Source organism: Ambystoma mexicanum, chromosome 1p, assembly GCF_040938575.1.
Source record: "Ambystoma mexicanum isolate Mex_15411 chromosome 1p, UKY_AmexF1_1, whole genome shotgun sequence".
Classification (NCBI taxonomy): Eukaryota; Metazoa; Chordata; class Amphibia; order Caudata; family Ambystomatidae; genus Ambystoma; species Ambystoma mexicanum.
In genome coordinates this window covers 1,066,440,846-1,066,454,272 of record NC_090921.1, presented here as the reverse complement: position 1 = coordinate 1,066,454,272, position 13,427 = coordinate 1,066,440,846, and the positions used below count along the sequence as shown (strand labels likewise).

General features: G+C 43.4%; 1 protein-coding gene across 4 annotated transcripts in view; it reads right to left on the bottom strand.

Annotated features, from left to right (window-relative positions):
• Positions 1–13,427, bottom strand: part of ETV3 (ETS variant transcription factor 3) — a 285,104-nt gene that overhangs the window by 194,459 nt on the left and 77,218 nt on the right. For 2 of the 4 annotated variants that reach the window (XM_069604542.1, XM_069604539.1), the window contains exons 2-3: positions 5,256–5,323; positions 4,494–4,731 (exon numbers count right to left, since the gene is read on the bottom strand). In XM_069604542.1, coding sequence (XP_069460643.1) covers positions 4,494–4,731; positions 5,256–5,301 — 284 coding nt within the window. In that variant the 5' untranslated portion in view covers positions 5,302–5,323. The remainder of the gene's footprint in view (positions 1–4,493; positions 4,732–5,255; positions 5,324–13,427) is intronic. The other 2 variants (XM_069604543.1, XM_069604541.1) reach the window with 1 other exon arrangement.

Below are 13,427 nucleotides of genomic sequence, written 5' to 3'. Positions count from 1 at the left end.
AATCTACACCAAAGATCACATGAAATGTAGGAAATTACTAAGAACCTGGTTATTCAACACCACAGACTCAAACTGAAAACAGAAACAGAAAGGAAAAAGGATGACTAGACAGCTCCCAGAACACATTGGGAAACTCACACGGCACCTAGACGAGTCTCACTGGGCAGAGTGTAAAACTGGCGACACCTACAGAGACGGAATCAACAAACCCTACCTATTCCCACCCAACATACGAACTCGCCCCCTAGTTCCCACCAGGTACCACAGTGGTTGAATGGTCAGGCTACGTAGGCGTAGGCAGATGCAATGGCTGTATGAGTGGGAAGGGAAAATAGGTAGCGGTGCGAGGCAGACTGGGGGAGGAGGGGCTAGAGATAAAAGAGACCTTGAAGGCTGGACGGACTCAGATCATGACAGATGCATGGGGGTGCTACCGAAACCCATCTGGGGAGAATACAGAAACCCACCGCCTCAAGTCAGGATAGAGATGCCAACTAACCAACTGCACTAACAATATCCCCCTCTACAGACATCTCTCAAACTCCGAACCAAACAACCACAAACTTACAGCACAACAAATCGCACAAACTTCACTACATGGCAACAACAAAACAAAAATGCACAACAGTACACAACGACTACCAGCTGCAAAACACCCCAGGCGCAGCCAACGGGTCCACCGGGCTGAGGCCGACAAAACAGCACATCACGGCTCTCTTGCACTTTTCCAGCTCCTTCCCACTAACCCCCCTGCCTTCCCTTTTCAGAGCCACCAGAGCACCAAAGGACCACTTCGGTGGTGATAGTGCATGGTACAAATGTCCATCAACATTAACATGAACGGGTCATCATACAGCAATCGAGCATCTCAACTACGTTCCCATGCACCAACTCTCCATATATGAAACAATACTGTCTGCATTTCCAGCAATGGTACAAAGGATATGGGCTTTACCTTGAACTGTTAGATTGCACCTACCAGCCAAGGTGTTAAAAGGCCTCTATTTGGGGGAATCAGTATATTTTATTTGTGCTACCAATGCATATTCTTGGTTACCATCTGACTGGGCAGGGCGATGCCACATGGGGTTTTTGCTGCCTGCTATCATGGTAAAAGAGAGCCTGTGGTCTCCTCTCTTACAACAAAAGCGTCATGTAAAATAGGAGCATACTGGACCTCAGGTAATGGTAGATACCCTTAAGGCAATCATTCCCGGGTATGGCCCTCCTGTTAACTCCACAGATATATACAGACTGTCACGACTGCTAGAAGTCACTATAAGTGAAACATCAGATGCCCTTGCTAATATCACTGTTGAGTTGAAAGCTGTGCACCTTGTAGCATTACAAAACAGTAGTACTCGAACAGGACTACAAGACTTGTCCTTGGCCTCAAGCCCACGGATTGTATCTCTCCAGGACTGAAATCTCTGCACTGGCTCCCAGTGGCTGTGAGGATTAAGTTAAAAAACCTCTGCATTGTACACAAGGCCTTCTAGGGAATTGAGCCTCAATAGCTCGAACTCTTGCTTCCTAAATGTCTTCCTTCTCGAGCTTTGCTCATCTGTCTCCAACTCCCTCAGGATCAGTCGCTTCTCCAAGCAACAAGTTGGTGGTAGATCACTTTCTTCGGCTGGGTCTTCCAGCTGAAACAGCCTTCCTGCCTCCCTGAAACTTGCGGAAAACCATCTCCGGTTTCGGAAGCACCTCAAGACCTTCCCTCTTTGCTTTGGCTTTCTCTCCTCTCCCCTGCTGAACTCCTGACTGAAAATGCACTGGCACCTGGCTACCCTCGGATCTCGGGCCCAGGTGCCCTCCCCCGCCGGCTGCACATGTGCACTGCCTTCCGAGCAACCCCTGCATTTGGGGGCTGTTTCTGTATCCCTACAGTCCCCACCGGCTCTTGATGTCTACACTTGCCCCTGCACTTGCCACTAGCTGGCTGCACTTTTACATACTGTTTTTATTCACCATTTATTTTTTTTACTTTTTATTCTATGTATTGCACTGCCCCCCCCCACCTGCACTTTCCCCCTTCCCCTGCAGTTGCACGGTCTCAATGTCACCTGGCCTAGTAAAATCGGTGTCTCTGTCTTCCCTCTGGACCCCCTCCATTCCCTCGTCACGCTTTGACACACTTGTGTATAGAGGCGCGTTATAAATGCCATATTAATGTTATTTCATATGATTTTGGCAGAAAAAGGCAGGGTTTGCCACATTATCAGAACAAAAAGTTGTTAATTTAAACCAGACACCTCACTTCAGTGTGGCATGCTATTAAAAACCTCTGGAGTATTGCGGACCATGCACATGTCCCTACTGGCACATTGGATATAGGCGATTCCCTGTGGTCTATGTTCACTTCTTTTGGTTGAAAGTTGCTATCCATTTTCATGGTAGTACTAGGAATAGTATTTCTTATACATTTATTTATCAACTGACTGCCTGAAATGTGTCAGAAAATAACTGTGCCTCGAACCGTCAGCCACTTCTGTTGCAACCACAAATGCTTTTATGATGCAGGAAATTGCCATCAAGCCCAACGATATTATGACCTCTACTGTTGTGCCATTTGTGTTCTGGGGGTTAATTTGTTCTAAAAGGTGGTGAAAGAACTGATGTTCAAAGGGCTGTTTATGAATCTAGCTCCAGCATATGTGCAAATACTAAAATGAACAATCAGTTCTTTCAGCGATTGAAGAGGAAAACCGGAACACCCTGAGTGGGCTAATTCCGTCGGCCTAGCTTGCTGATACACATTCCAAACTGTGAAGCGACAAACCAGGAGGCTGACTGACAACCGTGTGCTAAGAATATGTCTTGTTCGTATTCTGTTCACTGTACTCCTTTTTATGGTTACCATGTGTCATGTTATCCTGCGGGTCAAAGTGCATAAATGTGAAGACTTTGTGAAAGAAGGCAGTGATATGGACGAAGCATTTGCCGCTGTTACACTCTCCATTTAAATGCATTCTGAATTAATAAACCTTTGACTGCCAAATAGTGCTGTGCCGGCATCTCATTCTCCTGGTGCACACGCGCACACGTGCACGCGCGCGCACACACACACACTATTTTTAGGACCTCCACAGTCCCTTCCAAAACATAGAAATGCAGTATCATTAAGGACATACAATGTCGGACACATAGGGCAATAATCTTGAAACATATTTTTCAAGGTAATAAAAACCAAAAACAGAACACCTAAACTATTTGACCATAAAACCACAACACTATTTGTAGATTCCCACCTTACTGTTCAATAGTATCCTACGAAAACATTTACAAGAAATAGAATTTCAGTATAACCACTTCAGTAAAGCAGTACCATGGTCCCAAAGCTGGTCCCCTTTTTAGCCCTCACTGCTGGTTTTTCAGAAGGGAGAACAGGGACATCTATAGGGCCTGGTTTTCTCTGCTTTAAAGGGGCATCATGTCAAAACTCATTTGAGTAGGCCACAAATAACCACTTTATCATGTCCAGGACATTTGCTTATTGCATGAAACAAATTCCCATTTTGTAATGGATGGCCTGGTCTCCAGATTGTGTTTCTAGACATATCTATATGTAATAACTTCCATAACTTTGGCTCAACAAAAGAGACTGCAATGTAGGATTTTACATTAAACTCTGCTATTGCAATAAAAGGTTTGTAGAATGTTCATTACAATGATATAGCACATGACCTCCACCCATCCAATCAAAATGTTTAGAATGCAGTCAAAACCTACTGGTATTAACTGCATTCTAAACATCCTGTCTTCAAAAGCAGACCGGGAAGCACCAAACCATGTTCCAGGCAATATAACAAGACATTTTCTTGTTCAATAACGCCCTTTTGTATGTTGCAGCATCCTATTTAACACGAACGAGAAAGCAAAACTATGGAACAATGCTTTCACTTTCTTAAAGAGAAATGGTTTACTTTTACATTACACCTAATGAACACTGTTAACTCTGCTCTAATTCTACCAGGTTTGCAATTAAATTGCTTACATTATGAAGACAACCTTGCTATTTAAATACTACAAAATTTCAACCACATTTAATTCACGAATAATTATAAATAACTAAAGTTCTGCTTGCTTAACTCACTATTAATTCAACTTTTAACTTCATCATCAAAGCATGTATCGCTACCTCCACCATGGGCCAATAGCCGTATAGACCTCGGATGGGGTTATCGCTTCGGATAATGACCCTTAGCTTCACTTCGGGCAATAACCTGGAGGGAAGTCATTATCCTGCAATAATAATCCCTTCCCCAGTCTATAAAGCTGCTTTATGCACTGCAAACATTGTAGCATTAGTTTAGTGCACGCTGCTGTACAGCAGTTCACCTTCCTCCTATGCACTGCTGTCAAAATTCTTTACCATCTCTGCAATACCGTGCCAACATGGATTAAAAGGTCTTGTTTGTTCACTTCCACCCACTCGCAAACAAGTTCTCCATCTATTCACAGAGTTCCACCCGACACGCCTCTAATCTCACCTCAGGGCACGGCTCAGTTTATCATAGTTCATCTGGGGCTTGCACTTCCGTCGGCCCCACAGCCGAGCCACCTCATCTGGGTCCTTGATGACAAATTCGCCGTATTCCCCTTGTTGCCAGGCTATGACGTGGCGGAACTCCTCCTTCTGCAGCAGCTCCAGGATGAAGTGCCAGAGCTGGATCTGTCGGGAGCCCGGGCTTGACTCCGCTTTGTAGGCCCAGTCTGGGAAATGATAACCTGCACATTAAAAAAACCCAAATAAAAGAGATAATGCCAAGAAAAACAGGGGCAAAAGAAACGGGAAGAAAAACTATTTAACAGAAAATACACATGCAAACAAAGAAGCATTACCACTATTAAACGAACAGGAAAAAAGAATAATAAAATCCAGATGAAAAAAGGAATGAAAGAAAATAAGACAAAAAAAACAATTTTAATTTAGGAACTCTAAAAATGTAAAATACAAGCTATATGTAGAGCCCTCTCCCAGGTACGGAGGTTTGAGTTTGTTGGTGCTCCTCTGGCGACTAGGTGGCCATAAAGCTGTCAGTTTGGTAGTTCTACTCATACATAGAAGACATGACAAATAGAAGTGTTTAACAGGGATAGCAACCATCTTCTAAGGTGCTACTTTAACGGTTTGAAAGAACTAGTGCTGCAAAACACTAGAGTTTCTGTGGCATACATTTAATGTTCAAAGCGCCAGAAAAAAAGACAAACCGAACAAAGTGCACATAAAAAAATAATAATAAATCACTTACCCCCCCCTCCCTTGGGGTTTTCTCCAATGCTACATCCGGTTTTCATTGTGACCTTCCTGCCGACTGCTCTATGGAAAGAAAAACAAACACGCGCATGAGACTTCTGCAGTGTTACCGGTCTAAATTGCGCGAGTGTGCAATTTCGATGCATAAGCTAAGATACAACTGCTAATGGCCAGGATGTAATACTGGTACACTTGTAAATTGTACAATTTGAAGGTAGGCTGGTGCGACCTTTCGGGTATCCCGCCTTTCGCCAACAGCCTCAAAAGCAAAATAAAACTCACGTTTTTCAGAATGTTTAACCAATTAACATCAGCTAAGGAATGCACCCCTGATGAACCAAACATTCACCAACATTACCAAGGGTTATGCGTCAACAATTCAGTAAAACTTACTTCGATAACCCCCCAATGTTCAAGAAGAAATAGTTGACCAGTTAGCCCAGAGAAGACTCTGGTGTCCAAGTCCTAGATTTCAAGATGTAGATCAGCCATGTGTATGCAGCTGTTGCTACGCCTGTATTCTCATCTACCCACCACCCGAGTGTGATTAGTTACATGTTTTCAATACCACCACATGCCCCACTGCTTGCAATTTGAAGTGCTGTAATGTCACTAGCCAGTGGCTAGAGGCAAGTGCACATGTTGCACCCTGGTAATGGGAGCCAATTTATCAACCTCGGAAGGTGGAGTTATTCCTGGTGGCTTTGGAACTGTGTTCGGCAGGTTAAAAAAACCCGAGCGTTAAACTCACACCGCCATCTTGCAGGCAGAGCAGCACGCTTTTCATACTAATCATCCAATAAATGAGGGGGTGCTGAGGTTCAGAAAAGGTTGAACGTGTGTGTTTACTACTTTTAAAACATGTGGACTATGAAAATTACACATTTATACTGCAGTTTTCCAACATTACTTGCATCTTCTTATGCTCTTCGATCCAAGTTTGCCTGCAAGTTTAAGATGTTGGTATATTACAAAAAAGGGATACCTAAATAAAACATGTTTAGTATGGAAGATGGCATCAAAAGGCATGTATTTGAAGGATGAGACAGGTACTTGTTCCAAGTGCCACAAGCAAATCAGTAGTAGAGAATGGAAGCAGTCGCTTAGCAAGGTGCATTCACATAGTTGGAACGAGTATGGGGGATGCATGGATGCATATAAAGGGGACACTTGGTAACCAGGCCCATATGAAACTATAGTAAAGGTTTAGGCAATGAGCCAGGATTTATATGAATTCAGAATGTAGATACGATTGGTATTTGAGTAGGGCAGGCAGAGCAGTTGAAAGAAAAGAGAAGTGGGAAAGATGGGAGCATTCCTATGGAAACTAGAAAGACCTGGAGGTGACAAAAATCGTGATGGGGACACCCAAGCGGTTGAAAGACAGTAGAACCTGTGAGATAGTGCATACAGAGATGCAGTCATCAAGCAGTGGTGTTGTGTGGATAGGTGGGATTTGAGGGGCTAGGCAAGGATTTGAAGACAGGAGTAGACCTTAACTGGGAACGATTTTGCACCAAACCTCATTTGCCATGGTGACAGTACGTCAAGGTAGGAGAGGCACAGATCTGCAACCTGCTTCTCTCCAGATGTTTTAGACTACAGCTCCCATCATCCGTTACCATAGACTTTGATGGTTAGGGCTGATGTCCAAAACATCGGGAGAGCAAAATGTTGCAGACCCTTGACGTAGGCAGATATACTAATGTATTGGTAAAGCCACAGGAGCACGCTATAGCAGTAATTGAGCTTTCTTGCAATTATTTTATGTGAGCATCTAGGACTGCTGCTGGACAATAGCTCAAACATAAGAGTACATTTGTAATATTAATCAAACAAGACTGCAAAATTCATTTAATGACTTGTTAGAACAATTGGAGAAAATCTTTGGCACTCATGAACGATTAAGTATTTTTCAACCCCCCCCCCCATGGGCCCCCCCTCCAAAATTGTGAGGTACAGATCATGGTTTAATAAAATCCAATTACCAAATTTCCACCGATAGTAAGAAAGGTAAATGCACTTAATGACTTGCAAGTCACTGGTAAACCATTTATAGCAAACATTTCACGGCCACGAATAACTACAAAAGCATAGGCAAACTACACTACAAATTCTCACAAATTCCTTCCATCATCATTCATTATTTAGCCTCCAATGCCAATTAACCTTCGCCAGCATAGTCAGCAAAGCAGGATAATGGGAGTTTAATTTGTGCATGGACGGAGTTTTGGAAAGCGGAACTCCCTCTCTCCTGCGCACTTCTTGTTTGTTGGATTATTCCGTAAGACCTGCAGCCTGAGTCCTGGTTTGTCAAGGAACCAACTCCGGGGTTCCTAATTGTAGAGACGATTTGGGGGGGTTTGACAGACTGAGGGACCTGTAGGCGCTGGTCGGATTAGATGGTCCGGGGTTTGTTAGTTTAGCAACTTTCACAGGTAGTGGATGAGTCAAGTTTGTTTTGTGAGGAACACGTGATTTGTTTTATTTCCTTAGTCAGCACTAATGAAATATATTTGTAACATAATAGCACTTCACACAGCCGACGCACGTTTCGACCTTAGTCTTTTTCAAGGCCAATTGAGTTATTTCGTGAGCTTCAAAGAGGTGGGCTGGTCCTACCCAGGTGAGGGCGCCATGGGGCTCTGTGTACCCTCCTGCCTAACCAGACAAGAAATGGCTAACCAGCCCCCTGGCGCCCTCATCTGGAGACCTGCATAATAAGTTCAAAACATGCCCAACACAGTTACTGGAATATATTATATTGCCCTAAGAGCAGACAGTGGACACTGGCATGCCTTCTTGAGGCTATAACTGGTAGTACTGATACTCCCCATCAATTCTAATTCAGTTACTGAACCAGTTAATATGCACACCACTGTTATTGTGCCAGTACTGATGGGACCAGTAAATGTGCACAATATCCTCTCCCAACTAAGTGTATATAGTGAAGAGGACTGTCAACAGTGCAACTTTAATGTGGCACACAAAACCATTTTCATCTTTTAATCTGAAAATCAACAAATCCATAGAAAGACCAAACATTTAAAAATCAGATAAACATCAACAACTGAAAACAAAGGACCAAGTACAAACAAGTAAAGGATGAGTACCTGCTGTACTCTAGTAGATTGCAAACTAGTGCAGTCTACCTTAAAATGTATAGAAAAATCAAACAAAATATTCTAGTTCAGCTTTATACATGTATCCACCTGCTGAGTTCTGCTCTCAAAAAAAGTCAGAAATGGCCCAATTACAGATCGAGATCAGGCAGATACGAGCTACAGGAAAGCTGGGAAACAGCAAGTAAAACCCCTAGTTTTTAAAACGTGTACAACTGTCTTAAATGGTATATGTCGAGAATGGGTCGAAACTGTATGTGCATAATTTGTTTCACAGTATTAAAACGGAACGAACAATGGAGTCCTTCTGCTAGATAGTTTGTCACGGAGTTCCAAGAAAAATACTAAAATAAAACGTTTTGTATTAACTCAAGGGCTCTGTTAGTTGGGAGCACTGAGAAGTTTCTCTCTCAGGAATACCAAGTACTGGGCAGGTTTTTAGTATTAAGGGTTCTTAGTTCATCTAATGAACTCAGATGTCATACCTCAGATTAAAAAAAAATATATATATATACACAATCGGAAAGAATTCGTCATCCATGGAATTTGAATCCGTTTTGGGTAAGGCAAGATTTTTTGATATCAGTTAACAAGAGAGATTCACACATTTATTAGGCTGTACCTTAAAAAAAAAAGTTCTGCTCTGCTAAAATAGCGAAGAATTGCACAAATGAAGTATGACTAGCTCTACGTGAACAACCATGTGCTGCAGATTGAGTTAGCCCACGAGTTTTACAGAACAAGTTCAATAATTTGTAGGCTATGATGAGATGACCATAATCCTGTATCCATTAAAATGCAATAGCTTTAGGGTTGGCTTCATAGGCTCGCATAAGGGCATGTACAGATTGGTGGCTTTTAGCTTCAGCCTAAAGCCCAATTTGTTTGCGCCATCTTCAAGGCTAATTTTGATGTCTGACCACTTAGAAAAAGTCACCCTTACATAGTCATAGCTACTGGCTCTGGAAAAAGCTCACCATTGGTCAAAATATAAATGAACGATACACTCCATCTACACTTGATCACAAAAGATAGAGTGCAGAGTCTATGTAAGCCCACATTATAACATCGGATTAAGAAACATAGCTTTTGATGGGCATGCGGGATTCAATAGATTAAAACCACATAGTCAGCATATGCAAGAATGACTGGGATTAGAGAAAAGAGTAAGAACATTGGCCCCTGCCTCAATCAGGTGTTTATCAAAACCATTCATAAAAACACTTGGAGGTGCAAGGTTCACTAAGTAAAAGCAGTTCATCATTTGGTGCTCAAAGAAGCATATCAAACCAATTGACTACTCATCGGCACAGTGTTACTTGCTTGATTTTTGTCCTGGACTCCGGTGTTCTTTACAACTCTCTCAAAGCATACTTAGCAGCACTAGAAGCGTACACCACAAAGTGCCATGGTGGAGAGTGCCTGTAGTCAAGGAATTTATGGAAGGTGCAAAATGCCTTTACCCACCAGCCACACACCCCATTGCCTGGTTGGATCTAAATACAGTCATTTAGAGGCTGAAGCAACCTCATTTCGAGCCAATGCATAAACCACCCATAAAAAGGAGCTCAGCTCACCTAACAGCAGTCTTCCTTAGATCCTGAATCTCCATCAGAAGGATGGGAGCGCTGCAAGCCCTCAGTCACTGAACCCTGTGCCACTATACAAGCACATTAAGTTGTTTTAAGAACGCATCCATGTTTTACACCAAAGCACATTTCCAAATTCCATATCAAACTATTGAGAGTTAACAGCGGTCTGCCCCAATTCACAGATGATGGGAAAGGGCACTTCACAAACTCGTTCAAAGGACAGTGATAATCTACCTCAGTAAAACCAAGGGCCTGTGGAAAACAAGACAACTCCATTTGCAATAGGAAGGCAAGGTGATCCAGTGTCTACCATCGCAGGATGGATTGTTTGGTGTACACCGCTATCCTACCGCGGGGAACATTATTCTCTTCCGTTCACTCAAGCACATGCCACACACAGCACTGGGGCAACTTGAACCTTCATTCCCAACCTACCATTAGATGCTATATGTAAAGCATCAACATGGAGTTCATTGAACACATTCACACAACGTTCTTTAGAAGACATGCAAGCAAGAGTGCATTCCAAGGTGGGCCAGGCAGCACTAAAGCTTTGCTTTTCAACTGTTCCTCCGCCTCACCAGCCTCCTTCTCCTATGGCTAGCTAGTCCAAGTAGATTCACCAGCCCCAGTAAACAAAACATTACTTACCAGGCAGTATGTAACAATACCTTATTTAAAGACAAGAATTTTGACTAGGCCAACAAGGGAACATACTATGAGCTATTTTCAGATAAACGATGGGTAGGATTGGATATGGTATCGGAGGCAGGGAAAGCCACCTTTCAGGTACTGATTATTGCTGACGGAGCTGCTAAGAAAAGAGAAATGGCTGTGATAGAAGACTAGCTAAAAGGGGAGATCCAAGCACTGTAGAAGCAGATCAGAGACAACGGTATGGGGAGAGACACCAGGATACAAGAGGCGCAAGATTAAGAGGACATTTTAAAAACAGCTAAGCTTCGATATTGTAATCGATAAGACAAATGCCATGCTAGCAAACAGGTATAGTATGCAAGGGGCAGAGAGGATGGTAGGGAAAACAAGGAGTGTGTGTGTGTGTGTGTGTGGTTCTCAGATCACAGAGTTCTAGCATCTAGGTTTGGCTGGTAATAGAGAGGATTGTTTGAAGCCGATAAAGGAGTCCATGCTAGTGAGGTGGCAACCTACACGGATAAACAAACTGCCTGAATTAAGCAGTGTAGACCAAGGTTTGCTGGAAAATCACATATCCTTGGCAGAGGTTCAGAGTGCTATTACGGCAATGAAATTGGGCAAAACACCGGCCGAAGATGGAATCTCCCCTAGCTTCTACAAGAAGTACGAAGAATGGAACTTTTTATTTACAACACTGAGAAAAGTGGGCTTTGGCAAGCAATGTATGGCGAATGCAGAGGCCCTTTATAAAAGGACGCCAAAGACTCCGTGGTAGTGAATCAAGTAGCATCTGGGGCGTAACTGGGAAGAGGGACAAGACAAGGATGCCGGCTGTAACCCTGGTTTGCCTTATCCATAGAACCACTGGCAATTGCAACCAGTGAAGTGAATCAAGGGATTTTATGTTGGCAGACAAATGTACAAATTTGCTTTATTCGCCAATTACATCTTGGCTTACCGGATAGATCCTGTGGAATCAGTCAAAGTGGATCAAGGTACTTGAAACATATGGGAAAGTCTCTGGTTTTAAAATGAACTGGCATAAGTCAGAAGCCCTACCCTTGGGACATTTCTCAGGAGAGATTCGAGAAGAAAAGGTAAAATCTGGGATAAGAATTAGTGATCATCATATTTGGCATCGTGGGGTGCATATTACGAGAAACAGAGAAAATATATAGCCAGTCTTGTGGAAACAGCTAGAAGATGATATGGTAAAATGGAACAAATTGACTTGGACATGGGGAGGGAAGTTAACCATGATTAAGATTAACCTGCTCCCCGGTTATTCTTTTTTCAAATGCTACCCATAGCGATTCCCACGTGCTCCCTCGAGGAGGTTCGGAGAGTGGTCTTAAAGTTCTTACGGCAGGGGAAGAAGGCAAGGATTGCCGATGCTTGGATCCATTGAAAGTGAAAGAGGGGCGGCATTACCACATTTGGTGTAATAAAGTAGCACAGCTCAGGGTAATAGCATCACCTCAGAAACAGAGACAATGGATAGCATTGGAAAATGACTTGGCACTGATGTGAGTGGGGGAACGGCTGTGGGTTCCAGAGAATGGACTACTGAGGAGGCTCACCCCGTTTTGAAAATCGTGTGGAAGGACCAGGGTGATATGAAGAGAGCCTATGGGCTCCTCTAATAGAAGGCAAGATCCATGAGCCACTAAGAATCCAGCAATGGTACGAAGGTGGGTTGGTGAGGGCAAGCCAGCTATGGAAGAATGGAAACATTTTAGAGCTGGAACACCTGCAGACTAGTCTATATTTGCGGACTTGTCGCCATTCATGTACGTACTATTGAAGGGAATGATGGAAAGGCAACCTAGTGAGACCACTTACTGGGTTTCAAGAAATACTTGATAAGGAGTTGTCTACGAAGGGATTGTTTTCAATATGTACCCGACACTGATGGATACGAGAGTTAAAAAGACCTTACACCCCTAAAAATAGGTGGGAGATATATTTGAATAAAGAGATCAAAGAGGATGATTGGGGCCAGATTAGCAGGTGTGAAAAATCCAGTATTCTTCCCTTCTCCCCCTTTGAGGCTAGGGAGGTGAGCCCGCTGAGACAAACCCTCCCCTAGGGGTTTGGGAAAGCGGAACCTCGCAAGGAGGGATTTGCCTTTAGGGGACAAGGACTCCGCATACACAAGGTATTATATACCTACATGGGAAGAAGAAATGCTGACAATACATCCATGCACATGGGTAAACATGCTTAACTTTCCACATGCTTGACAATATGCCCCCTTTTGTTGCAGAAGCAAGTCTAAAGGGCCAATGAATTTTGAGTGGAAGAGAAACAATATGCAGAGGCGAGCCTCTGGTGCGAGTACATAGGCAAGGGGCAGAGCCGTGTTGAACAGCAAAGCCAGGTGTGGCACAGAGAGGCCAACTGGGATTAGAAAGACTGCTGTACCAATACGGACATATACAGGGCCCGAGAGGCCAATGCAGCGCAAAAATAAACCAACCTGGAGAGGTGCCCCCAAACAGAAGCGAAAACCAGGAACTGAGGGAGTCCCCTGTTCCAAACGACAGTGCAGAAGGGCAAGGAGAGGGAAAGAGGGAAAGAGGGAAAGAGGGAAATTTAGGTGTAGGGTGAGTGAGACGCTTTCTTTTAATTTAAAGAACAACTATGTCCTCTAGTCAAAGTCCTTGTTCTGGTTTATCACATAGGCGACATGGAAGACCCATGACAATGCAGTACAAAATGCACAATTTTAGGCTGCTAAATAGGTGGCAACACTCACCTCAGAAACTAGCCAGAATGTATGTGGGAGTAAACGTG